The following is a 24,760-nucleotide window of genomic DNA, read 5'->3' on the forward strand; positions in this document are numbered from 1 at the left end:
CTGTAGTGCTTCCTGCCCGCGACCACAGTTCATTGCAGGACAGGTTTCCATCGCACCGTGGAATCACAGGAAATGAGGGTTGAAGGGAGCTCAGGAGTCACGTCTAGTCCAACCCCTGCTCAAAGCAGGACCAGCCCCAACTACATCATCCCAGCCAGGGCTCTGTCTACCTGGCGCTTCAAAACCTCCAAGGATGGAGACTGCACCACCGCTCTGGGTAGCTTGTTCAAGTGCTTCACCGCCCACCTCGTGAGAGTTTTTCCTAATACCCAACCTCAACTTCCCTTGCTGCAGCTTGAGCCCATTGCTCCTTGTCCTGTCATCTGCCCCCACAGAGAACAGCCCAGCTCCATCCTCTTTGCAGCCCCCCTGCAGGGAGGTGAAGGCTGCTATTCAACCCCCTCGGTCTTCTCTTCTGCAGACTCAGTCAGCCCAGTTCCCTCCTCCTCTTCTAAGTCCTGTGCTCCAGGCTCCAACCATTTTCATTGCCCTCCACTGGACTTTCTCCAATGTGTCCACATCCTTTCTGCAGTGGGGCCCAAAACTGGACACCGGACTCCAGATGTGGCCTCCCCAGTGCTGAATAGAGGGGAAGGATCACTGCCCTCGATCTGTGGCAACGCTCCTACCCATGCAGCCCAGGAGGCCGGTAGCCTTCTTTGCAGCACGAGCACACTGCTGGCTCCTGTTCAGCTCCTTGTCCCCTGTCCCCCCCCAGGTCCTTGTCTGCAGAGCTGCTGCCCAGCCCGTCACCCCCAGCCTGCACCGGTGCAGGGGATCACTCCCTCCTCAGTGCAGCACTTTGCACTTGTCCTTGTTGAACATCATAAGAACACCATGGCCACGCCGATCTCTTCTTTCCAGGCAGTGGCTGTGGCTTTTATCACCCACTCGCTTTCTCCATTGTGATCCCTGCCAGCGTGCGAGGGCAGAAGCAGCGCAAGGACAGGAGTAGTGGGACCTGCATCCTGCCTTGCTCTGGTTTCACTGGCAGTTCCCTTTTGTGCTGTGGGGAGCTGGGTTAGCAGGCTCCGAGCTGCCCGGCCAGCAGGCTCAGCCCGTGGAGCGTGCTGAGGCTACGTCGATCCCACTCCGTCCCAGTACCAACCACATCGGCTGAGCGCACCCACGCCCCGCTGCACAAAGGCAGCTGCAGCGTTTCAGGCTGAGGAGGTAGCACGCATGGAGCGAGCCCAGCATGCCCCGAACAGCACCATCAGGCACTGTAACAGAGCAGTAGATATGCGCCCTAAGCATGTGCGGAGATCCTTTCTCCCCCTCTCTCCTGCATCCTGCTGCCATCAGGGCATTGCCGCTCTCTGCCCAGGATGCCCCAGGATGACAAAGGCCTCACACTTCAGTGCACAAGTCCTGTGGATGGGCCCAGGTCACAAGGGGAGGAAGCAACGGGCTCTTTCTCTTCCAGTTAGATGGTAAAACTGGACTCCGCAGGGGCATCGCATCCGATCCCTTCTCCTCTGGTGGACCGTTCCCTGCTCTCCGCCACCAGACCTCTAAGGAGATTAAGGAAAGTCCTCCCGGTCACAGCAAGGGATAAGTCAAGAGAGGGAGAAGCAAAGCTGCTCCGCTTTGCCTGTCTCCAAGACCTGACTGTGCAGCTGGACTCCCGTGGCGACAGCGGGCGCAGGGGTCTCTGCGCCAGGCATCAGCCGCAGGAGCAGTGCTCGGGCTGCCGGCTCCGGCCGCAGGGACCACAGCTGCATCCACGCCGGGTGCTTTGCTGGTACTCCCAAGCGGTGCTGGCCGTCTCTGCAGGGTGCAGGGAGGAAAGGAAAGGGGGCAGCTCCTGCAGCACGGGGGGGCTGCGCGCCCCTCGGGATAGTTCCCATAAAAGCACAAGCATCTGAAAGAAAAGCCCAAGGGTGTTTTGTTATTGTAGGATGTGGTAGCGATGCATGGTCCCGTTTGCACGGCTCATGTGTGCTCCAAAGGCTTTACAGATACCACGTGATCAGGTTTGCCAGCTGTACCCAGAATAACACGGGGGGAGGAGGGAATTTTTGGGGGGTGCGCATTTGTTCCCCCAGGAGAATTCAGTGCAACATTCAGTCAACGCATCAGTCGTAGCCAGCATTAATGTCGTGTTGCAATTGTGATTTCCAGTAGCAAATTTGGTAACAACACCCCGTTCTTCAGAGAAGGCGGTCACGGCCGCAGTAATCCATCTCTCTCCCGCACGACGAGGTAAAACCCCAGAAGCGACTGGAATCCATTTAGCCCCGTAGGGTGTCAGGTATTTCTGCAAACAGATTTACAGCAATAATTTCCTGCCAGCCTGAAAGGCGGTGACACCACAGTGACCCTGGCACGGAATTGAAAGCAGCTCGACTTCCCCTGCGGCGAGTGAAATGCAGCGCTCTCCCCTCCCTAGCGAAGCCTCGGGCAGAGCGGTGGGAGGCACGGGGCCACTGAGCCTGCGGTGTGCGGGGCTGGGGTTGCCGTGATGCCCCAGGGCGCATGTGAGAAGCAAGGGTTTTTCTCATAGCCTCCACAGAGCAGAGATGAGAGGAGCTGCCACGGCCTGGGGGGTGGGACACAGCTTCTGCGTCTGTAAGACTACAAGAAGTGCTGTGCTGGGGAGGACCGAGGGTCCGTCTAGCCTGGCCTCCTCACTCTAACGCTGGCAAGGACGGGATGCTTTGGAGGAAGAGGACGAGAGCCAGGGCAGCAGGTGTGCAGGGCAGAGATCAGAGGTGCCTTCACCGCGTCATCCCCAGGACAGAGCCCCTCTTTTCTTAGCAGAGCAAAGCCGCGTGGAGACGCAGCGAGCTCTGTGGCCCAGCCAGGGCAGCATCAAAATACCGGTGGGAAGAGTTCCCCAGAGCGCCCCATGGTTGGCTTCCCTCTGCTCCAGGCGCCCGTTCCACCCAGGACACACAACCGTAGCTCAGCAGCCCGTGGACCAGCTGCATGTTTCTCTTCGCGAGAGCAGACCCGCAGGACTACATGTGATTCACTGTGTGACTCATTTGTTGTCATGCATTTTACCAGTGTGGAAAGGGCTCGGTGGGGTTTGCTGCAGATTTCATTTCAAAGCTGCCACTGCAGTCGCTCTCTCCATTTGATGATGTTTTGGGGCCGCGTCACATTATTTAGCTAAGGACGGTGACCCTCAACCAGGTGCCTTGAGAGCCTTTCAAGCGTGGCACGGGGTGCTGCGTGCCGTTAGCCCAGCCAGGTCTGCACACACGGTTCACACGAGAAACACAAGGATTGCAAATAGGAGTGCGTCGTGCGAAAGCCGTTCTGCCCAGCTGCTGCCTTCCTGGGTTCTTTGTAAAAAAGAATTGCTCTGGTGTTTTTCTCTAGTCAAGAGATGAGTGCGAGGTAAGAGCTGGCCTTTCCCCGGGGGTCTCGAGTCTCAAGGTCGAGAACCACCGGCGAAGGACAGCGGGCACGGGGCCTGCAGCAGGTGCGGCTCCTGTCCCGTAAGGAGTCAGGACATCTCTGTTGGTGTCAGGCTGATTTGCGGGTTTTTAAGCTGAGTGAGAGGCAGGCTGTGAGCGCTCCCTGACCTCGCTCGGCTCCAGCACCGCCGGCGAACATGCACAAGCCAGAGAAGGAGCCCCTGCTTCTCCTGCAGCGTTCGCTGTGGTGGACAGATTGCAGCCCAGCACATGCTTGCTCTTAGTGCCGTCTCGGGAGCAGCGATCCTCGCCAGACAGGCCACGTTTGACAGGGAGAGCCCTGGCCGCTTGGGAAGCAGCAGCGAGGGCAGGGTGGGGGAGCTGGGAATGGAGGAAGAGCCCTTCAGCCTGTAACGAAGACGGATGATTTCAGCGGTGCCTGGGCCCCCACTTGTGCTGTTCTCTTGGCTCTTAGCCTCAGGCTGGCTCCTGCCCGCAGGTTCTTTTCCAAAGGCAACACAGCCGGGGGAGGCCGGGCGCCGCTTGGATCCTGGCGCCCCCATAGCAGGCGTCTCCCCTGCACAGCACCGGGTCTGGGCGCCCATACGGGGAAGCAGGGTCCCCCCTAGTCCCCGGTCTCCCTCCATCCCATCCCGGTGCTCGTGCGGCTGCCGCAGGTGGCACGTTGTCCCCCGTGCCGTGCTCCCTGCTGCCTCCCTTCAGCCGGCCCGGTCAGCTCTCACGCTCCTCTTGGGCTGGCGGGAAGCTGCTGGGGATTCAGACGCTGGCGGCTGCTGTAACGTCTGAGAACAGATGTCGATGCTCGCCCTCTCCAGCCACGGCTGGCCTCTTTCACCACCCCTCTCCCGCAAGACTTGCTGCCCTATCTCCAGGACGCAGAGCCCACGGGAGGGAGAGGGAGAGCTAAGCCCCCGGCGCTGCCCCCCGCCTGGCCCGACTCGGGCAGGAGAAGCCGGGCACGGAGCTGGAGCAGCCGTTGCTGCAGGGGGTGGTAGGGTTTCCTGCGCAGGTCAGAGGCTGCGACACCCTTGGCAGCTGGTACCCAGGTGGGCCCCGGCCCTTTGCTGCCCTGCCAGGGAGTGATCTTATCCCTCTGTCCCAAGCCCTTGACAGGAGGTTGCATTCATAGTGGGGACGGCAGCGATGTGCAAATGACTCATGTCCCTTCTTTTTCCCTGCCTCAGAACATCCCCACCCTGGGAAGCGTAGCAATAACCATGGCGCTCCACAACTGCGATGAGGTAGCAGTCGCGGGATTCGGCTACGACATGAGCTTGCCCAACGCGCCGCTGCACTACTACGAGAACATCAAGATGTCGGCCATCAAGGAGGTAGGAGCCGCTCAGCTCGGCATGAGAAGGGATTTTCCTCCCTGCTCAGACTGGTGTTTTGCCCTCCTCTGCAGCGGGGGCACGGCCTCTGCCTGCGCTCTCTGCAGCGTCCATGAACCCCCTTTGCAGCAGCAGGTCGCTGGTAGCTGCAGCACCCCTGCTTTCCTGGGGGCAGGGGCGATGCCTGGGGCTGTCAGGGTGAGTGTCCTGGTGCTCAGACCTCAGACACGGGGTTTGTCCGGGCTGGTTTGGACAGGGCTGATTCTGCCTCCGGCAGGGCTTGCACTGGAGGTGCCCTTGCAGCTCCCCACCAGCCCCTGGCTCTGGGGTTCTCTAATTCTCTCACATTGCTCTTCCTTGGGCAAGGGATGGACACTAGCCTTGGTATCAGGGACAAAAAGCACATGAAAACCCAGGCTGTGTCTGGACGCGCTCTCAAGCATAACTCATGTTACAGAGCATCCAGTCGTGGACAGAAGAGTCCCTCAGAGCACATGTGGTGCAAATCTGTACACTGCTCGGGGCTGACACGGGGGCAGCAGTGAAAGGGAGAAGTCAAAGCAGCACCAACTAGGGCAGATCAATGGGAAAGCTCCTGGGGGACGGGTTGCTTGGGGCCTGGCACCTCACCTCCCTCTTCGCTGTGTGCTGGTATCCCCCGGCTGCCCAGGAAGCAGCAGCTTGCTCATCTAAAGGCAGCCATGGAGGTGTGTGGTCGCGGCAGCGCTGTGACGTCAGGAGGGGCACGGCGCTTCTAGAGCGACATAAAACCCCCGGCGCTGCGGTGGTAGCCACATCAGAGTGCCAGGGCAGGTAGGACATGTGGCGGGTCAGTAGGGGGCGCTCCTGCGTTGAGCCGCCCACCTCCCTGCGCCCGACCACCTTCCAGGCTCTGAGTGCCTCCCTTAGGGTGCCTCCCGTCCGGCCGACCCCTTCCCTGGAGCACACCCGCTAGCCTGGGGTCCCGCTGCCACCATCCAAGGCTCTGGACTCACTTCTTGCTCTGCGCGCCTTGGAGAACGCAGGCCTGATCGTCCAATGGGTACTAGATCCAATACAAGCACTTGGGGCACTTCCCCAAGTCAGGGGCTTATTAGGAAAGTCTCCCTTAGTCCACAGACCTAAGGGGCCTCCTTGGCATAATTTAGACCCACCCCTCAATAAGTCTCCCACACCGGTCACAAAGGAGAACTTTATTGATTACAGGGGTAGGGTGAAAACAGGGTAAAAGGTAGAGCACTATCATAGAAATCTTACAGGAATATCAAAGGAATCCCATAGAGCAAACCAGGGTGGCTGAGGTAGCCGTTTAAACGCATCTGAGTTACTGAAACTAAATATCTAATCGGATCTTTAGTAGCTTACTCACTCTCATCGTCCGGAGGTAGTTGTTGTATCCTCTGGAGGCAGGGCACTCTTGGAGCATGCGGTGATGAGGAGAGAGCCAGGCTCAGATTCACCTGGATGACCGCATGGCTAATGGCTGACCCCCTTCTTCTTGGACCGAGCCCTTAAATAACCTCTCTGACCTCAGCAGCCCGGTCCAATCGAAGCTGCCAATACTGGCCACAAGCCGACCAATCTCCCCCGCATCCCTGGCTACCTGGGCCCGCGCAGGGCCGGGTCTTTCCCCCCTGCCCAGGTGACCAGAGCATCGCCTCCCAGGCACCAGGCTTTTGTCATGCAGACCAGGTGGGACATCCCCACCCTGAGGAATGAAACACCAGCCTCCCAGGCTGGCTGAGACAGGTCTCTGGAGAGGGGCACCAACGGTGGCATTTCTGCCACACTTCCCCCCCCTCCTTTACAAGCTCGGACATGGGGCCTCTCAGGGCCGTGGGTCCGGGCGTGTCGGGTCTGGGGGTTCCCCCGGGATGCCAGAAGAAGGAAAAGGGAAAAACCTGGAACATGGAACAAGTTAAGACAATAACAGATAGAAACCATAAAACCTGATGGCAGTCTTATGCTAGTGATCTCCTCACTAGTCCCAAGTCCCAAGGACTCGCTACCCAGAGTCCTTTCGTGACAAGGCGTCCGCTATCACGTTCTGGCTTCCTTTTATGTGTTGGACAGTAAAATTAAATTCCTGCAGCTGCCAGGACCAACGTTGCAGCTTGGCATTGGTGTTTTGCATGGTCTGCAGCCACTGCAGTGGGGCATGGTCCGACAGGACGGTGAACTGTTGTCCCCACAGGTAAGGCTTCAGCTTGTTCAGGGCCCAGACGATGGCCAAGCACTCCTTCTCGATGGAGGACAGGTTTCGCTCCCGAGGGATTAGCTTCCGGCTGAGGTACGCCACGGGGTGCCGTGTCTCCTGATGCTCCTGTAAGAGTACAGCTCCCAGTCCTACGTCGGAGGCATCCGTTGCCACGTAGAAGGGTTTATCCTGGAGCGGTGCCTTCAGGATCGGTTGTTTGACCAGGGCCGCCTTGAGGGCGTCGAACGCTTCCTGGCACCCCTGCTTCCAGACCACCGGGTCCGGGCTGCCCTTCTTGGTCAGCTCGTGCAGCGGAGCTGCGGTTGCTCCAAACCCTGGGACAAATCTTCGGTAGTAACCCGCCAGGCCAAGGAAGGCTCTGACTTGCTTCTTGGTCTGTGGAGGCGGCCAGTCTTTGATGGCCTCAATCTTGTCCCACAAGGGAGCAATCTGACCTCCACCCACACGATGACCCAAGTACACTACCTCCGATAGTGCCCACTGGCACTTCTTGGCTTTCACCGTAAGACCAGCTTGCTTGATCTTACCTAGCACGGTGGTCAGGTGAGTCAGGTGCGACTCGAAATCCGGACTGAAGATGGCGATGTCATCGATGTAAGCCATGGCAAACTGCTCACATCCTTGCAGCAGATTATTGATCAGTCTCTGGAAAGAGGCGGGCGAGTTGCGCAAACCGAAAGGTAAAACTGTGAACTCGTATAGCCCCGTAGGTGTGGTAAAGGCAGACTTGGCTATGGCATCCGGGTCCAGGGCCATCTGCCAAAATCCTTTGGACAGATCGAGAGTTGAGATCACCTTGGCTGGGCCCAGGCGATCCAGCAACGTGTCCATCCTGGGCATAGGGTACGCATCAGGGGTGGTGATGGCATTCAGCTTCCTGTAGTCCACACAGAACCGGATGGTCCCGTCCTGCTTCCGGACGAGCACCACCGGACTGGCCCAGGGACTCGTTGAAGGCCGGATTACCCCCAACTCCTCCATCTCTGCGATCTCCCGTTCTATTTCTTGCCTCACTTTCTCATTGACTGGGTAATGTCGGGAGTATATAGGGCGATGGCTGCCCGTCTCTATCGAGTGTACCGCCAGGTCCGTTCTACCTGGCTTGTTAGAGAACACAGTCTCAAAGTCCTTGAGCGCTGCGAGCAGCTGGTCCTTGTCCTGGGAGGGCAGATGGTCCGGCAGGCGGAGTTCCTCGATCCCTGCCTCGCCATCCCAGTCTCCATACATGACCGGCTCCTCGGGGTCCTCCGGAGTTCCCTCAACGGAGGGGACCCAGAATACCATCTCCTTTCTGTCGTAGTAGGGTTTAAGCATGTTCACGTGAATTGTCTTAGGTTTCCTACCCTTAATACCCACTACATAGGTCACATCATCCAGTCTGTCCAGGACAGCATGGGGACCTTCCCAAGCAGCTTGCAGCTTGTCCGTTTTTAGTGGCAGGAAAACCATCACATTCTCACCCCGCTCAAAGGTACGTAAGCGGGCCTTCTCATCATACCAGGACCTTTGCTTCTCCTGGGCCTGTCCCAGGGAGTCCCGTGCCACCTTCATCATGTCAGTCAGTTTCTGACGGAAGTCAAGCACATACTCCACCACGGAGGTCTTTGTGGAAGCGATCTTCCCTTCCCATTCCTCTCTCACCAAATCGAGAGGACCTCGCACTCGCCTCCCGAACATCAGCTCGAAGGGCGAGAACCCAGTGGACTCCTGGGGCACCTCCCGGTAGGCAAAGAGCAGATGCGGCAGTTTCTCATCCCAGTCATTGGGGTTGGAGTCCACATAGGCCTTGAGCATCCCTTTCAAGGTCCCGTTGAACCTTTCCACCAGCCCATTTGTCTGAGGGTGGTAGGCTGTGGTCTTAAGGTGTTGCACCCCACAGCAGTCCCACAGGCACTCCATTACCTCCGCCATGAAGTTCCCACCCCGGTCCGTCAGGATCTCGGAGGGAAAACCCAGCTGGCAGAAGACCTTGATGAGGGCATCAGCCACCACGGGGGCCTCGATGGAGGTCAAGGCAACTGCCTCCGGGTACCGCGTTGCGTAATCCACCAGAGTCAGTATGTATTTCTTTCCTCTACGAGTCCTATGCTTCAGCGGTCCCACAATGTCCACGGCCACCCTGTGGAAGGGTTGGTCTATGATCGGGAGGGGCTGCAGGGGAGCTCTTCTCTTGTCCCCGCTTTTGCCCGTCCGCTGGCATGTCTCGCAAGATTTGCAATAGTCCGTCACATTCTGGGCAATTCTGGGCCAAAAAAAGTTCACCTGCAACCGCTGGCGTGTCCGTTCCCTGCCCATGTGACCAGCACACGGTAGATCATGAGCCAGGGCAAGCAATTGCTGTCTGTATTTCCGGGGTACTATGAGCTGGCGCTGCGGCTCCCTGGTCTCGGCATGGTTCTTTGGCACCCACAACCGATAGAGAAGCCCCTTATCCCAGACCACCTGTTCCCTCTTGTCCGGAGTGAACTCAGTCTCTTGCTCCTGAGCCATCTGCCGGAGTCCCTCCAAGCTGGGGTCCTCCCAAACCTCCTGCTTGAACTCCTCTTGCCCAACTAGGCAATCAGCAGGGAGTGCACACTCACCCACAGGGACTTCCTGGGTCTCCTCCCTGCTAGTGTCACCTCCCTCTGCCACTGACGGAATGCACGCCTCCCCGGGACTGTCACTTAACCCACCCTCGGGGTTACCGGTTCCCTCTGGGACCAGGGTGCAATCGCCGTCTGCAGGGGTCCCTTCCCCTGCGGCCAATGGTGTGACTTTCTCCCGGGGATTTCCTAACCCCCCTTCTTTAGCCTTCCTGCTCTGCAGGCGAGTCACCGCATGAACGGTGTGGGGCTTTGGCTCTTGGATCTGTTCCCACCTCCGGAGCTGGGCTTCCTGCTCTATAAGATCCCGTCCCACCAGGATGGGGGCCGGAGCCTCTTCCAGTACCCCCATTTCCAGATACGTTGCACAGTCGTTCCACTCGACGGGGGCACAGAATACCGGTACCTTCTGGGGTGCGGACCCCACTCCGTGAATAGTGAGGGTCTTCCCCGGGATTATGTCTGCAGGTGAGACCAGGTTGGAACTAATCAGTGTCACACTGGACCCCGTGTGCAGTTCCCCCACAAGGGTCCTCTCCTTCACCGTGATCATGGTCCGGTGGGGGCCATCACCTCCTCCGAGTTTGTGATCCTGTAGCAAGAGACACTCTCCTCAGAGGGGCTCCGGCCCTCCCCCTCGCTGCTCACGGCTGTTGCACGCCTGACGGGCCTGGGTCTAGTGCTTAGCTTTGGGCAGTTGGGCTTGATGTGGCCCTGCTCCCCGCAGTTATAGCACCCCCTCTTTTCCGAATTGGGTGGTTTGTCCGAATCTGGGGCCGCCTTGCGCTCGGCAGGAGGTGGCCCTCTTTCCCCTTTTTGACCTGGGCCTCCCTTCCCCCCTCTTTGGAACCCTTTTTGCTCCTTCCCAGAGTAGGGAGGCTTCTCCCGGTTTAGCAACAGTCGGTCTGCAATGTCTGCGGCCTCGTAACCATCTTTGGGGTCCCTGTCCCTGACCAGGGTCTTAATCTCTCTCGGACACCAAAAATAGAATTGTTCCAGCACCAGGAGATGGCTTGCCTTATCTAAATTGTCAACCTTGGCTTCGGCTAACCATTTACTGCATGTGTCGTACAACATGACCACATAATCATTCAATGACTTTTCGGGTTGTGGGCGCGTATTACGGAATTTTTTCCGAAAATAATCCGGTCCTAACTTGAACCGTTTGGACACAGCAGCTTTGAAGGCATTATAGTCATCAGCTGCATCTGGGGGCAGGCTGTTCAGGATCACCGCCATGTCGCCTTCTACCAGAGCAGACAGGTACATCATGATCTTTTCCTCCGGCACCTTACACCGCTGGGCTTGTCTTTCGAAGTTGCTTAGGAACACCGCAGGATCGTCTCCCTCTCGGTAGCGAGCGAAGGCGGAGACGTCCAGATTGGGCTGTTCCCCAGACGCTTGCGGAGGGTTCGCGTTTCCCCCAATGGTCTGCAAATGGAGCTGTGCTTCCAGCTTTTGTGCCTCCAACCGGGCTTCCCTTTCCAACCTCCTCTCTTCCAGCTCCATCCTTTTCAATTCTATCTGCTCCTTCTCGCGCTGGCGCTGGGCCTCCAGCTCCAGCCTTTTCAATTCTATCTGCTCCTTCTCACGCTGGGCCTCCTGCTCCAGCCTTTTCTCCTCCAGCTCCATCCTTTTCATCTCCAGCCGTCGTTGTTCCTTCTTTTCTTCCTGCTGTTCCCTTTCACGCTGGGCCTCCAGCTCCATCCTTTTCATCTCTCTCTCATGGAGTCTCTGTTGCTCGCTCTCAGAGAGTGATCTCCCGGCAGCCTCTGGGCTTGACGAGCGGGAGTGTGGTCCTGGGTCAGGCCCAGGAGTTGACAAGCATGAAGCTGATGCTGGTTCTGACTCGCTGGTGCACAAAAGTTTAATCAGCTCTTCCTTCTTTAGCCCTTTCTTCACGTGAAGGCCTCTCTCTTTTGCCAGTTCCTTCAGTTCGGGCACAGTCATCCGGACATACTCGTCCTCCATCCTGACTCTCTACCCTATCCAGTCGACCCGATGTCAAATTAGAAATTGTTTGCTCAAGGGATTTCAGTGACTCTATTCCTTTCCCAAATTATGCCTCAAATACAGCAGGGTATTCGGATCCCACCGCTGCCACCACGTGTGGCGGGCCAGTAGGGGGCGCTCCTGCGTTGAGCCGCCCACCTCCCTGCGCCCGACCACCTTCCAGGCTCTGAGTGCCTCCCTTAGGGTGCCTCCCGTCCGGCCGACCCCTTCCCTGGAGCACACCCGCTAGCCTGGGGTCCCGCTGCCACCATCCAAGGCTCTGGACTCACTTCTTGCTCTGCGCGCCTTGGAGAACGCAGGCCTGATCGTCCAATGGGTACTAGATCCAATACAAGCACTTGGGGCACTTCCCCAAGTCAGGGGCTTATTAGGAAAGTCTCCCTTAGTCCACAGACCTAAGGGGCCTCCTTGGCATAATTTAGACCCACCCCTCAATAAGTCTCCCACACCGGTCACAAAGGAGAACTTTATTGATTACAGGGGTAGGGTGAAAACAGGGTAAAAGGTAGAGCACTATCATAGAAATCTTACAGGAATATCAAAGGAATCCCATAGAGCAAACCAGGGTGGCTGAGGTAGCCGTTTAAACGCATCTGAGTTACTGAAACTAAATATCTAATCGGATCTTTAGTAGCTTACTCACTCTCATCGTCCGGAGGTAGTTGTTGTATCCTCTGGAGGCAGGGCACTCTTGGAGCATGCGGTGATGAGGAGAGAGCCAGGCTCAGATTCACCTGGATGACCGCATGGCTAATGGCTGACCCCCTTCTTCTTGGACCGAGCCCTTAAATAACCTCTCTGACCTCAGCAGCCCGGTCCAATCGAAGCTGCCAATACTGGCCACAAGCCGACCAATCTCCCCCGCATCCCTGGCTACCTGGGCCCGCGCAGGGCCGGGTCTTTCCCCCCTGCCCAGGTGACCAGAGCATCGCCTCCCAGGCACCAGGCTTTTGTCATGCAGACCAGGTGGGACATCCCCGCCCTGAGGAATGAAACACCAGCCTCCCAGGCTGGCTGAGACAGGTCTCTGGAGAGGGGCACCAACGGTGGCATTTCTGCCACAGGACACACTTTGCTGCCCAACCTGCGTGACTTGCCAGCCTGAGCTCATGTACTAGAAGAGGGGCTGCCAGGAGAGCTCTGCAGCTGGCACTTCCCGTGCAGGCCTGGCCGCCGTCTCTCGGGCATGGCCTCCTGCTCTCAGCCACGTTTGGCCTGGTGTGGGGCAGGGCCGTTGAAGGCAAGGTGGCTGGGAAGTCAGGGTGCTGGTCTGAGGCTTGGGGGAGCTGGGCTCAGTGCCTGGCTCTGGTGCTGGTGTGCCCTGTGAAGTCCTCGTGGTTGCTCGGTGCCTCAGTTTCCAAGCTAGGCCGGGCACCTCCTGCCCACGCAGGGTGAATCAGTTAACCAGGTGCACAGCTTCTCTGGGAACCACCTGAGCACCTGAGACGGCCAGATGGACCACAGCCTACGAGCTGTTTCCCCTCATACTTCAGCCCTCCTTCTCCTTTTGAGCTCATGTACCCACATGGCTTCTGTTGCCATCTCTGGAGATGGGTCTCAGCCCCGCTTGCCCCACGCCATGCCCAGGGGTGCCTTGATGCACATTTTCCCTAGCTCCCCTTGGAGGGGTTGAACCCGGGGCTCCAGGGGCCCTCCGGGCAGCCCTGCTGGCACCGGCAGCTATATCACGCACTCATTCATAAAGGATCAGGCTCCATCTCAAAGCAAGGTAGGTTTTGCCTTTGCTGCTGTTGCAGAGCCTCATTCCATGGGTGGTTGGAAACTTTCTGTTTCCAGCCAAAATGTATTCTAGCCAGTTTCCATGCGTGTGGTCTTGTGCTGGTGTTGTCCTTGCACTTAAACACCTCTTCTCAAAGGAGAGCGGGGATCTCTGCTCAGCCCCGCGGATTGGACGTCCCCCCAGGAGGGGATAAACATGGACCGCTGCTGCCCCAGGGAGGTGGGAGATGTTTCCCTGCGCCCGAGGCCATTTGCTCAGGTTCGAGCCACCCCTACTCCCCGGGTCTGTGAGCCTGGTGGGCAGATCCTTGTGCCGCTGGAGGTTGGGTTATTTGATACATGCCCACCAACGTAATCCTCACCACGCACCCACGGCTTCCTCTTACATGGCAGTTGCTGGGACCGGCAAAGCCATCTGCTCCCAGTGATCAATAATAGATGCTCCCCCATTGCCCCCCATCACGACAAATTGTTTGCGCTATCACAGAACATGAAGAGGGGCCAGGATTGCATTTCCTCCTCTCCCGTTAATATTAATGGCAGCTGGTAATTGCCAGGGACCTGGGGAGGAAGTCACAAGGTGAAGGGGCAGGAGCCCGGGGAGGGGCAGGGGGTCTTCTGTGTTTGCCCGCAGAGCCTTGATGGAGACTCAGTCAGACGTGGACTGCGGTGTGCAGTGTTGGGAGGAGAGACCAACGTGTACTTTGCAGGCGGGGAGGTTGCTCGTGCTCCTGGGCTGGTGGTTTGGCCAATAGCTGGGTGCAGCATGACCCGGCCTGAGGGCACGGAGTCACTTTCCTTGCACTTCCTTTATGGCGTCCGCATCCAGCCCCAGGCCTGGCCATGCCTCAAGGAGTAGCACGCGCAGATTGCTGCACTGGAACCACGCGTGTACTGACTTCATCCCCATCCTCCCGTCAAGATCTGGCGGGGGTCTGCTCCGTGTGCGAGGAGCGGAGTTGCTTTCAGCGCACAGCTCAGTGCGGGAGCCTGGCACGGCAGGTCGCGTCCACCCTGCGGCTGCGTCAGCACATTGAGAGTTGGAGCTGCCCAGGTCGGCCCAGGTTTCCTGCCACAGACTCTGCCTCTGAAAGGGAGCCCAGGGATTGTCCCCAGACCCTCCAAGCTGCAGGTACCAACACAAAAGGCGCTGCCCTAGCTGCGATGGCTGGCTCCTGCACGAGTTCAGCTTGGGGGTGGGAAGAGCCTCTGCTGGCATGGATGTTTGTGGGGACGTTTCCTGCCCACCTTGAACAGGGGCTCTCTGCGGGCAAGAGACCCAGGTTTTACTCTCAGCTCGTCCAGCACAAACGGGCAGTGCCCTGTGCCACCAGAGCCATTTCCTGCAAGGTGCTTTAAGGTCTGAGAATAAAGAGCCCTGAGCCAGGCTGAATGCAAGCAGCCGTTCAGACCGACCTGTTGGATGGTAGTGCCCAGCCAGGGCCTGCTTGGGGCCTGGGTGGGGAGAGGGGAGACCCAAGTGCCCCCATGGGCACCGTCCCCATGCGAACGGCGCTATGCAACCTTGTGTGCCTGTGTCACCTCCAGCAGCTGCAGGAAGCGCTGGCGCTCCGCCCTGAAACCACGGCTGCTTTTAGTGAGAAAATGCAAACACGAGCCCCCCCACCCTCCGGCTCGTGTGCTCCCCGCATGAGGCGTGCCCTCGATTTACACTCGATGCTCGCCTGACGTCTCCCTGGACACCCTCGGAAACGTGACTCATCCCTGGGGAATTTGTTCTGAGTGCACACAAAAGCCAGAAAAAGGCAGTCTCAGGCTCACGTCTGGGTGGAGACAGCCCCTCCTCTGCCGAGACCGGGCCACCGCATCTGCCTCTGCCCATGCCCGTGCATGCCACTGACAGTTGTGCACGTGAGAGGTGAAGCAGAGTTTGCATGGTCATGGTGCGTCAGACCTGCCGTCCGTGCTGCGTGCGCAGGCTGCTCCGGGCATCGCATTCGCACGGCTGTAGCAGGGGAGGCGGAGGGCACCCATTTCCCCTGGGGGCTGGGCACCGCTGAGCTCCTTCCTCCAGACCCTGGCGGCACCCAAGCAGTGCCACACCGATCCCTTGGAACTAGGCATGGCAGGGACACCTGGAAGCGCCCTGGACTCCAGCGGTGTAGCTCCCTGTGGGTAGCTTGACCTCCCTCCACACGGGCAGGACGGGCTTCACAGCATCACAGCGTCTCATCCCGGGGCGCAGGGCAGGCTGCTGAGCCCATCTTCCTGCACAGATACAGGATTTGCTGCTCCCCTGTCCCAGACGCTCCGGTCCAGACTCTCCTGGGACCACCCCCTGGGCAGCGTGCTCTGCGGTCCGACAGCCCTGACCGCAAGGGACCTTCCCTGGAGATTCAGTCTTTCATAGATTCATAGATTCATAGATGCTAGGGTCGGAAGGGACCTCAATAGATCATCGAGTCCGACCCCCTGCATAGGCAGGAAAGAGTGCTGGGTCTAGATGACCCCAGCTAGATGCTCATCTAACCTCCTCTTGAAGACCCCCAGGGTAGGGGAGAGCACCACCTCCCTTGGGAGCCCGTTCCAGACCTTGGCCACTCGAACTGTGAAGAAGTTCTTCCTAATGTCCAGGCTAAATCTGCTCTCTGCTAGCTTGTGGCCATTATTTCTTGTAACCCCCGGGGGCGCCTTGGTGAATAAATCCTCACCAATTCCCTTCTGTGCCCCCGTGATGAACTTATAGGCAGCCACAAGGTCGCCTCTCAACCTTCTCTTGCCGAGGCTGAAAAGGTCCAGTTTCTCTAGTCTGTCCTCGTAGGGCTTGGTCTGCAGGCCCTTGACCATACGAGTTGCCTTTCTCTGGACCCTCTCCAGGTTATCCGCATCCTTCTTGAAGTGCGGCGCCCAGAATTGCACGCAGTACTCCAACTGCGGTCTGACCAGCGCCCGATAGAGGGGAAGTATCACCTCCCTGGACCTATTCGTCATGCATCTGCTGATGCACGATAAAATGCCATTGGCTTTTCTGATGGCTTCGTCACACTGCCGGCTCATGTTCATCTTGGAGTCCACTAGGACTCCAAGATCCCTTTCCACCTCTGTGCCACCCAGCAGGTCATTCCCTAGGCTGTAGGTGTGCTGGACATTTCTCCTCCCTAGGTGCAGCACTTTGCATTTCTCCTTGTTGAACTGCATCCTGTTGTTTTCTGCCCACTTGTGCAACCTATCCAGGTCTGCCTGCAGCTGTTCCCTGCCCTCCGGCGTGTCCACTTCTCCCCATAGCTTTGTGTCATCTGCAAACTTGGACAGAGTACATTTGACTCCCTCGTCCAAGTCGCTGATGAAGACATTAAAGAGTATCGGTCCAAGGACCGAGCCCTGCCGGACCCCACTGCCCACACCCTTCCAGGTCGATACCGACCCATCCACCATGACTCTCTGGGTGCGACCCTCTAGCCAATTCGCCACCCACCGGACTGTGTAGTCATCCACGTCACAGCCTCTTAACTTGTTCACCAGTATGGGGTGGGATACCGTATCGAAGGCCTTCCTGAAGTCTAAGTATACGACATCCACCCCTCCTCCTGTGTCCAGGCGTTTCATAACCTGGTCATAGAAAGAAACTAGATTGGTCAGGCACGATCTGCCCGCCACGAACCCGTGCTGGTTTCCCCTCAGCATAATTTGTCCTGCCGGGCTCTCACAAATGTGAGCCTTGATAATTTTTTCAAAGACTTTGCCAAGGATGGAGGTGAGACTGACTGGCCTATAGTTGCCCGGGTCCTCCTTCCTCCCCTTCTTGAAAATGGGGACCACGTTGGCCCTTTTCCAGTCCTCCGGGACTTCGCCCGTGCGCCACGAGCGTTCGAATATTCCCGCCAGTGGCTCTGCAATGACGTCGGCCAGTGCCTTCAGCACCCTCGGATGGAGCTCATCCGGGCCTGCCGACTTAAAGGCATCCAGTTCTTCCAAGTGACTCTGCACCGTCTCAGGGTCTACGCATGGAAGTCTGGCGCCTTGCTGCTGCCTCTCTACAACCCCAGTGAGAGACTTGTCGTGCCCCTCGCTTAGGGACACTGAGGCAAAGAACTCGTTGAGGAGTTCAGCCTTGTCCCCCCGTCCGTCACCAATTGTTTCTGCCCATTTAGCAGGGGTCCTATTCCTCCCTGGGCCTTCCTTTGTTTCTGCAGTTCTCGCCCATGTCCCTTTGCACCAGTAAAGGGGCTTCCCAGGGGTGGAGGAGTGAAAGAGGAGGGCTGGGAGCCAGGGCCTGGCCTCAAGAACATGTGCGTGTTCGCTGGTTGGTGACGCACCCGTGCCACTGCCCCTGGCAGCACAGCAGAGCCCATCTGACGCATGCCTCCATCCGTGGCTTGTGTCATGCCAGATGACATGGGACACTGGCTCCATGGGACTCCCCTCTGCTCGGAATAGCAACAGGATCGCGTGGGGGACATGCCGGGGTTACATCCTGGTGCTTCCAAGCTGCAGAGTAAAGGCAATATCCTGATTGACTTGCCACGTCCTCGGTGCGTCTGGTGGAAAGATCCACGCCGGCCCTGGGGTTACGTTGGGGTTGTCTCCCCGGCGGCTGCCTGTTGGGCACGAGCTTCATCACTCTCGTTGGTCACAGGGCAGTGTTTCAACTGCTCTTTCTTTTGCTGGCAGCTCTGCCGGCACCCTGGAGCCCATGTCATCTGGGGCAGCGTGCCAGCAGCAGCAAACCTCTAGCACCCGGGAGCGCTGGACTGCAGCTGGCTCCTCCTGGTCCGTACCAGCCTCCGGCAATGTCTTCTTCTTGCCCCTCTCTGTGCCATGCTGCTGCGTCCCCTCCTGCTGGAGCCCCCGCTTGCTCCACGCTGCACCTTGCCCGCTTTAGAAAGCCGAGCTGCAGGCTGAGCTCTGCCGCTGTTGGTGCCGTCCTGCAACTCCGCTCAGAGCAGGCTCTGGTGACCTGCCCAGCACGGAGGGAGCCGGCCTGGCCCCAGCTAACTGTGCCCAAAAAGTCAGTGCCATAAGCTCCGCCTGGCGCAGGAGTCTCCCGACTCGACGACCGTCTCTTGTTTGACTCGGCCGAGGGCGGGCTGCAGCGTCGCGGTCCCTTGCAAAGCAGCTGGATTATTCTGTCCCCGTTTCACACACAAACATTTATCAAAAGCCCTGTAGAGAATGAAACTAACCCCACGGAGACTTTGCAGCGGATCAGGATGAGCCGGAGGAAGCGGGATGCCTCCAGGTAGCTCCAACACGTGCTCCAGACTGCCACTTCCATCCATCTGGACTCACTCCACCTTTCCCACCTTGATTTCCAGAAGCACCATCCCCATGGCGGCCTCGGCCCCAAGTGCTTTGCTTCACATCAGAGAGCAAAATTGCATCTTCCTCAGAGCCGCACAACAGCAGTGGCAGTTCGGCCACCTCTGCCCTTGGCGGTGCTGGAGGGATTTGTGCTCGTGTCCTATCAGGCCCGAGCCCCATGCCCACAGACCGGCCGTGCTTCATCTAATAATGCGGGCACCAGTAAAGGCAACAGTGAGCACGGATGGAGGAAGGCCCGATCTGGGCCCCGATCCCATGGGCAGATCCAGGATCCAGCAGCCTTGCACCAGCACGGCTGCCGGGAGCCACAGGGAGGAACAGGGGCCCAGGGCCTCTGCCTGGATGCTGCGAGGTCAGGGCTCGCTGCTGCTCCAGGGTTGCCCTGGTGCAAAGTCAGGAGAGTTCTGCAAAGGGACAGTTTACCCCATTTTAGCATCTGACGGAGCCTCGGAAAGCTCCTGCCGCAATCCCAGAGATGCCACCTGCCCTGCCCGGCAGGGAGGCACGTTCTGCGCAGCTGGCTACAGCCCTGCCTCGGCGGTGCATCGCTGCGTCTGTTGGATGATCCGGGGTTACGCACTTGGGACTTGGCTTCCTGACCTGTGAATCACATGCGCGTTGTCCCTGAGGCCTGAGTCTGTGCTTTGCCTCCTCGAGCTCACTCTTACAAAAGGCGGGCGCTTCGAGCCTCTCCCCTTGTGCACTAAATCTTTTTTTTTCAGTTTCCCGTTACTTTAGGCTCTCCGTTGCCTTTGCCAGTCCTGTGGAGAGAAGAACAAGCATCAAATCCTTGCTGGGGCAGGGCTGTCTCCGCCTCATCCTCCTTTATAGGCATCCGTGTCTATGAGCAAAATCCTGGTGCAGCTGCAAGGTTTCATAGTCTTGCTTTCTGTTCTGCCGCCCAGCCTGGCTCTCTAAATGTGCCGAGTCTTGCAAGCCGCTGTTCTCGAATACAAGGCAGGGAAAACCCACCCCTGGAAGGATGCAGGTGGGGAGAAATTAAGGTGAAGGAGGGATTCAGATTTTTTTTTACTTTTTTTTACTTACATCATTACCGAAATAATCCAGTGCCTCACACAGAAATAATTTCAGAGTGGGAAAATGACAGTGAGCTGATGACAACGAGCTTGTGGATGCGAGGCGCAAAGAGACCTGGGGGAAGAGGGCCAGGTTTAATGGCCCAGGGGAAGCTCTCCTGCAGACGGACAAGCCAGGCCCCTCACACGCTGGAAGACCCGCTCCGAGGAGGGTGTCCCATAGAGCTCACCCTGGCTTGGCTGCACGGCGATGAGCCCCAGCCTGGGATACGAACGTGGCTGCTGGAGCGTTCCCAGAAGAGACGAACCTCCCGCCAGGCTGGGAGGAGAGCACGTGTGGCCTGTCTCTTGGTGATGGGCCACAACAGCTCACGAAAGAAACTTGCTTCGAGCTTATGCATCGCCTCTGTCAGTCGGGGACCAGCCCGCTCCCGTCACGGGGACTGCGTTGGGAGCTGGAGGGGAGCATCAGGCATCTGCTCTGATGCTGCAAGAGCAGCCAGCTGCCTTTGACGGCTGAACATGAGATACTGGGCTTGACATGCCGCCAGACTGAGTGGGATGGAAGGGGAGCCCCCAGCCCGGGCGGCCGTCTGATCTCTCCCTGAGATCACAATGGAGGCTTGTAGGCAGCGGCCCCGCTTCCCCCGCCGCTCTGCGTGGGACTCTGCAGGGCATCGTCTTGCACCCTCTCAGTCAGTGAGCGCAGGGGCCGCGCAGGGAGGCAGCGGGCTCGGGGCTGTCGGCATGCAGATGACGCACGGCTTTGTCTCCTTCTCGCCCGGCCTGTAGCTGCATCTCGGATCGATCCATAACCATAACATTTGCAGCCTCTGCCTTTACAGGGGCAAACAGTCGTGCTTTATTGTCACCCAGCCTCTCCCTGTGAAGTCAGCCGTTGCGCTTTCAATCAGGGACCAGGGTAGGGGTGGGGGCGCGGAGGGGGTGCCGCTCCAGCCCTCTTGAGTATCTTGAAGTTTCAGTAGCGAGCGAGACGAACAAAACTCCTTTGAAAACAGTGCAGATGTCTGAGCTGGTGATTTATGGACTGAAAACATTGCCATTCGAGCCTGGCTGATGAATTGCCATCGGAGCACGAGGAGCGGGGCAGACTGAAATGGAGGTCAGCTCTGGAGGAGGAGGTGAGGGGCTGGGGCAGGGGGAGCTCCAGAAGGGCAACGTGTCTCGCTGGGGGCCTGCACTGATGACTGATGAGGTTCACGCGTCTTTTTTTCTTTGTTGAAAAGCCACCTGTTTGACTCGGGCATCCTCTGCATTGAGCGAGTGCCTTGCACGGGGTTCCTGTCCATGGACCCGTACCTCCAGCATGGGAAGCGCGTGGAAATGCGGGGGAAGAGCAGTCACGATCGGCAGGCTTTTTATCTGAGGGCACACACTGCCAGGAAAGATAGAAACAAGGGCAAGAGCGGGGCGCAGCCTGGCACGTTAACGACGGGACCGACGGGAGGGCAGTGGGAAGTGGAAGCGTGGAAGTGGAAGTGGTCTAGGCTGGTCGCTCGAGGAAGGACTGTCCTAGAGGCTCTGCTGGGCTGGGGGTTCAGTGTGGAGAGTGGCCTCTCTAATGCCGGCGGAGAGAAGTACCAGGGCTGTCATGTTATCATGGGACCAGAGGACAAAAGCTCCCGTAACGGCAAGGCACGGATAGTCTTTACCAAGCAGTCGGGGCGCAGCCGGAGGAGATGCCGTGGCGTTGGCTTCGGAGGATCTTGTGGGAGAGCTGAGCGTAGGGAATCACCTGGGATCCAGCAGTCGCAGGGTGATGCCATTTAAGTTAAATGGGAAGATAAACCAAAAACTGCTCTGAGACTTTGGGGGTTTGGTTTCCAAAGGGCAGAGAGTGGGAAACCAGAGGAGCTGGTTAGTGAAACTGCCTGGACTGGAGCATGCAGGGGTCTGTGCACGGAGGAGATTTGGAGTCCCTGAGTCCAGGGTGCAGCGTGGGAAGGAAGAGCCTGCATGAAGGTCACCAGACCTACCTGCAGATGAGTAACCTCCTCGGAAAGGACGCCGCGTGCAAGCAGAGACCTTCCAGGACACGAGAAGAAGGTCAAGTGGCAGAGAAGACTGCAACTCGGAGTCCAGGACCTGCAGGGCTAGCGAGGGCCACCAAGGGCCAAGGAGAATAAAACTGTGCGAAGGACAGGAAAGCCGTGGCAAGCGGCTTTTGGATACTTCAGAAACGAAAGCCAGGGAAAAGACCGTGGGACCTGTGTTGTGGGGATGGGGCAGAGGGGCAAAGATGCTCTGATCCTCTGAAGGTTAAAGATGGCCTGAACTCCAGATGAATGCTTCCCCTCGGCCTTTCGTTAGGTGCCTGGGAGCACAGCCAGGAAGGCTAACGGCAACGAGTGTGTACGGGGGCAAGCTCAGAGAGCGAAACACATAACCCCTGTCCCCGAACGCAGGATGAGCCAGCACACGAAATGGTCCCCCCACCATGACAGCCTCAGAGCTCCCCCCACACGGCTCTGAGGGCTGCAGCAGAGGCAGCCAGGAGCCAGGGAGAACGAGCAAGGGGCTCGCATTTGTGAGCTAAAAGCAATCGTGATCTGAAACTCCCCCCGGCCCCCTCCCACCTCGCATTCGGGGCTCTGCGCACGTCGTGAGAAGCAGGTTGCCTGCTGCTTAGCAGAGCCCCAGCCCCTGGGATTGGCGTTGTTCACAAACGCCACAGAAATATCCGCTTGTGGACAGCTGAACACGCATGCAAACGTGCTCGCCGAGGTGGGCTGGTAAGAGCCGCGTGACGCGAGCAGCCAGCCGCTGCCGTCTCTGGTACGGTTCATTCCCAGCTCTCCCCTGCGAGGCCGTCACCGCGCGTCGGAGCTGTAACGGGGGCACGCACCGGAGCAGAAGGGTGCGCTGGGAACCGTCCTGCTCCAGCCTCCCGGTCCCCTTGGAGGTGTTTTCCTTCGATTTTACTTCCTTCACTGACTTCACAGGATTTCAGCGGTCGAGATGAGCTCGCCTGACAACAGCACGTGCCCAGCCACCGCGCGGACTGTAATTGGTTACAGACGGACGCTCCGCTTCCTTTCCTAGCAGGCTTGTCTCTGAAACCTTCTCAGCCTTGTAGCAGTCTGCTTGGGTGCTCTGGCGGGTCCAGGTACGGCCAGTCTCCTGTTTTCCCACCAGAGTTGCCCAGGTGTAAAGGCCCCTGGATGCCCTGGCTGGTTTCCTTCCCTATTGCCATAGGGCTGCTTTGACTGAGCCTGAACATGCACCAGAAAGTGACCCATCAGGTGCCCCAGGAGAGCCCCGGAGCAGAGGAAACCCACCCTGATTCCCAGCGGAAGAGGAGGGCTTGCGTTCCTCACGGGTCCTCGGGGATACATCACTCTTGCTTGCCGTGGAGGCTGCTGATTTGACTTGCACTAGCGAGAGCTGTTCAGCATGCAGGTAGGAGCCAGCGGCAGAGGAAGGGAAGCAGGAAAAGCCTCTCCCAGGTGCCAAGCAGGCGCTGCCAGGAGCCAGGGCTGACTGGCAATGCTGGGCACTGGAGGCAGGGAGTGTCCAGACAGTTCAGTCCCTGCCGGCTAAAAGACCCAGATCCTGGAGGGAGTGCAGGGGGTGAGCAGGACTGTGGGGAAGGCAGGTGGGCTCCTCGTGCAGCCGAAACCCTCCTTTCCCATCGGAGTCACCTGACCTGGCACGGTCGGTCAGTCGGTCAGTCAGGGCCAATGCGGCTGGTGGAAACAAGCAGGGAGCAGCAGCAGGAGACGAGTGGGTGAGGACGCGGCACTCCTGCCAAAGCCAGTATTAGGGGGGCCTGCAGACAGCGCTGCCCACCCCGAGACCAGAGCCAGGTGGGCCAGGACCTGGGGGCAGGATGCAATGGAAATCCTTGCGCTGCGGCTTTGACTTGTCAAAGGAAAAAGGAGGAAGAAAAACAAGCTGCGGCATGGCTGGAGATGGGCTGCGCACGAGGCTGAGCTGGCTCCTAGCCACATTGCCCGCACGCTGCCCCAAGCAGGCACGTGCAGCTACTCCCCCGGGCCTGCCCACACAGCCCCCCGGGCAGAGCTGGGAGCAGCCCAGCCTCGGCGATCCTTGAAGTCCCTGCTGCATCAAAGAACGATGCATCGGCTGAAAGAGCTCCAGGGTGATTTGCAGGCAAGATTGGTTACAAAGACACCTTGACATTTCCCGGAGAGGTGTGGAGGACACGTCCCGCAGCCCGGTGCAGTGCAGCCAGGTTTCCCCACCAGCCACCCCTGCGTGCCTGCCTGGCCGCGATGCAGGGAGCCTCAAACTGCAGGGGCCTCGATCCTCCATGCCCTTACCAGCGTCCTCGTAACAGTCCCAGTCTGCAGGACTTGAGTGCTGGGGGCTGGTGGGTGCCACGTGTGGACTCTCCAGCCCTGAACCACGCACATGCAACGCTCCTGGTTCTGCAGAGCCAGCCCTGCTGCACCTGCTGGTCAAGCCCACCTAGTCCCTCGTGCAGCCGTGCCGTGACCCTCCTACTCGGTACCACGGGAGCCTGAGCCCCGTGCATGTGGATGGCACGTGGGTTCCCAGGGCAGGCATTCAGGCGCTTGTGGCCCATGACAGCCAGCGGGTGCTAGGGACCGAAGCACACGTGAGGTCAGTCTCTAGGCACTTGTGAGACTTTCCCGTCTCCCTGCTTGTCTTGTCTAGCCACACGGTGCAGGGATGTGATTGCATTTGCTTGCTTAGTCACGTCGGTCACTGGGAGCCAGCTCCTCTGTTGCGATCAGTAACCTGGAGATAAGCCACATCCCTCCCACCAGTGCAGTGCCCCGTGCCTGGCAGCTTTGCAAAGCAGCTCCCCATGAAAGCTCTGGACTTGCCCTTCCGGAGCAGGTAAAAGGACAGGCCAGGGCCCTTCCTCTTCACCTACAGAATCCTCCTCTGCCTCAGGTTTAAGCCAGCCGTGCAGCGTGGCAGCGTCAGCCCGTGGCGTGGCCCCCTGCATCGTGAATGTGCCTGCGTTCCTAAGCAGGCACCAACCGAGGTGACCACGGACCCTGCCGGCTGGGAAGATGCCTCACCAGAGTCTGTGTTATGCCAAAAAAAGTTCCTTAAACACCAGGGCCTGGATTGGCTTGAGAGCAGCGGCACAGCTGCCCTGCCCTGCCCTGCCCTTGTCAGCGTGTCACTGGGTCTGACCATGACCCGT

The 24,760-nt window shown here is 58.6% G+C and overlaps 1 protein-coding gene across 12 annotated transcripts in view; it reads left to right on the forward strand.

The window, feature by feature from the left end:
* Window positions 1–24,760, forward strand: part of ST3GAL3 (ST3 beta-galactoside alpha-2,3-sialyltransferase 3) — a 267,669-nt gene that overhangs the window by 236,037 nt on the left and 6,872 nt on the right. For all 12 annotated transcript variants that reach the window (XM_059727709.1, XM_059727708.1, XM_059727707.1 and 9 more), the window contains one exon: window positions 4,574–4,720. In XM_059727709.1, coding sequence (XP_059583692.1) covers window positions 4,574–4,720 — 147 coding nt within the window. The remainder of the gene's footprint in view (window positions 1–4,573; window positions 4,721–24,760) is intronic.

The sequence above is a fragment of the Alligator mississippiensis genome, chromosome 5 (genome assembly GCF_030867095.1).
Source record: "Alligator mississippiensis isolate rAllMis1 chromosome 5, rAllMis1, whole genome shotgun sequence".
Taxonomy (NCBI): Eukaryota; Metazoa; Chordata; order Crocodylia; family Alligatoridae; genus Alligator; species Alligator mississippiensis.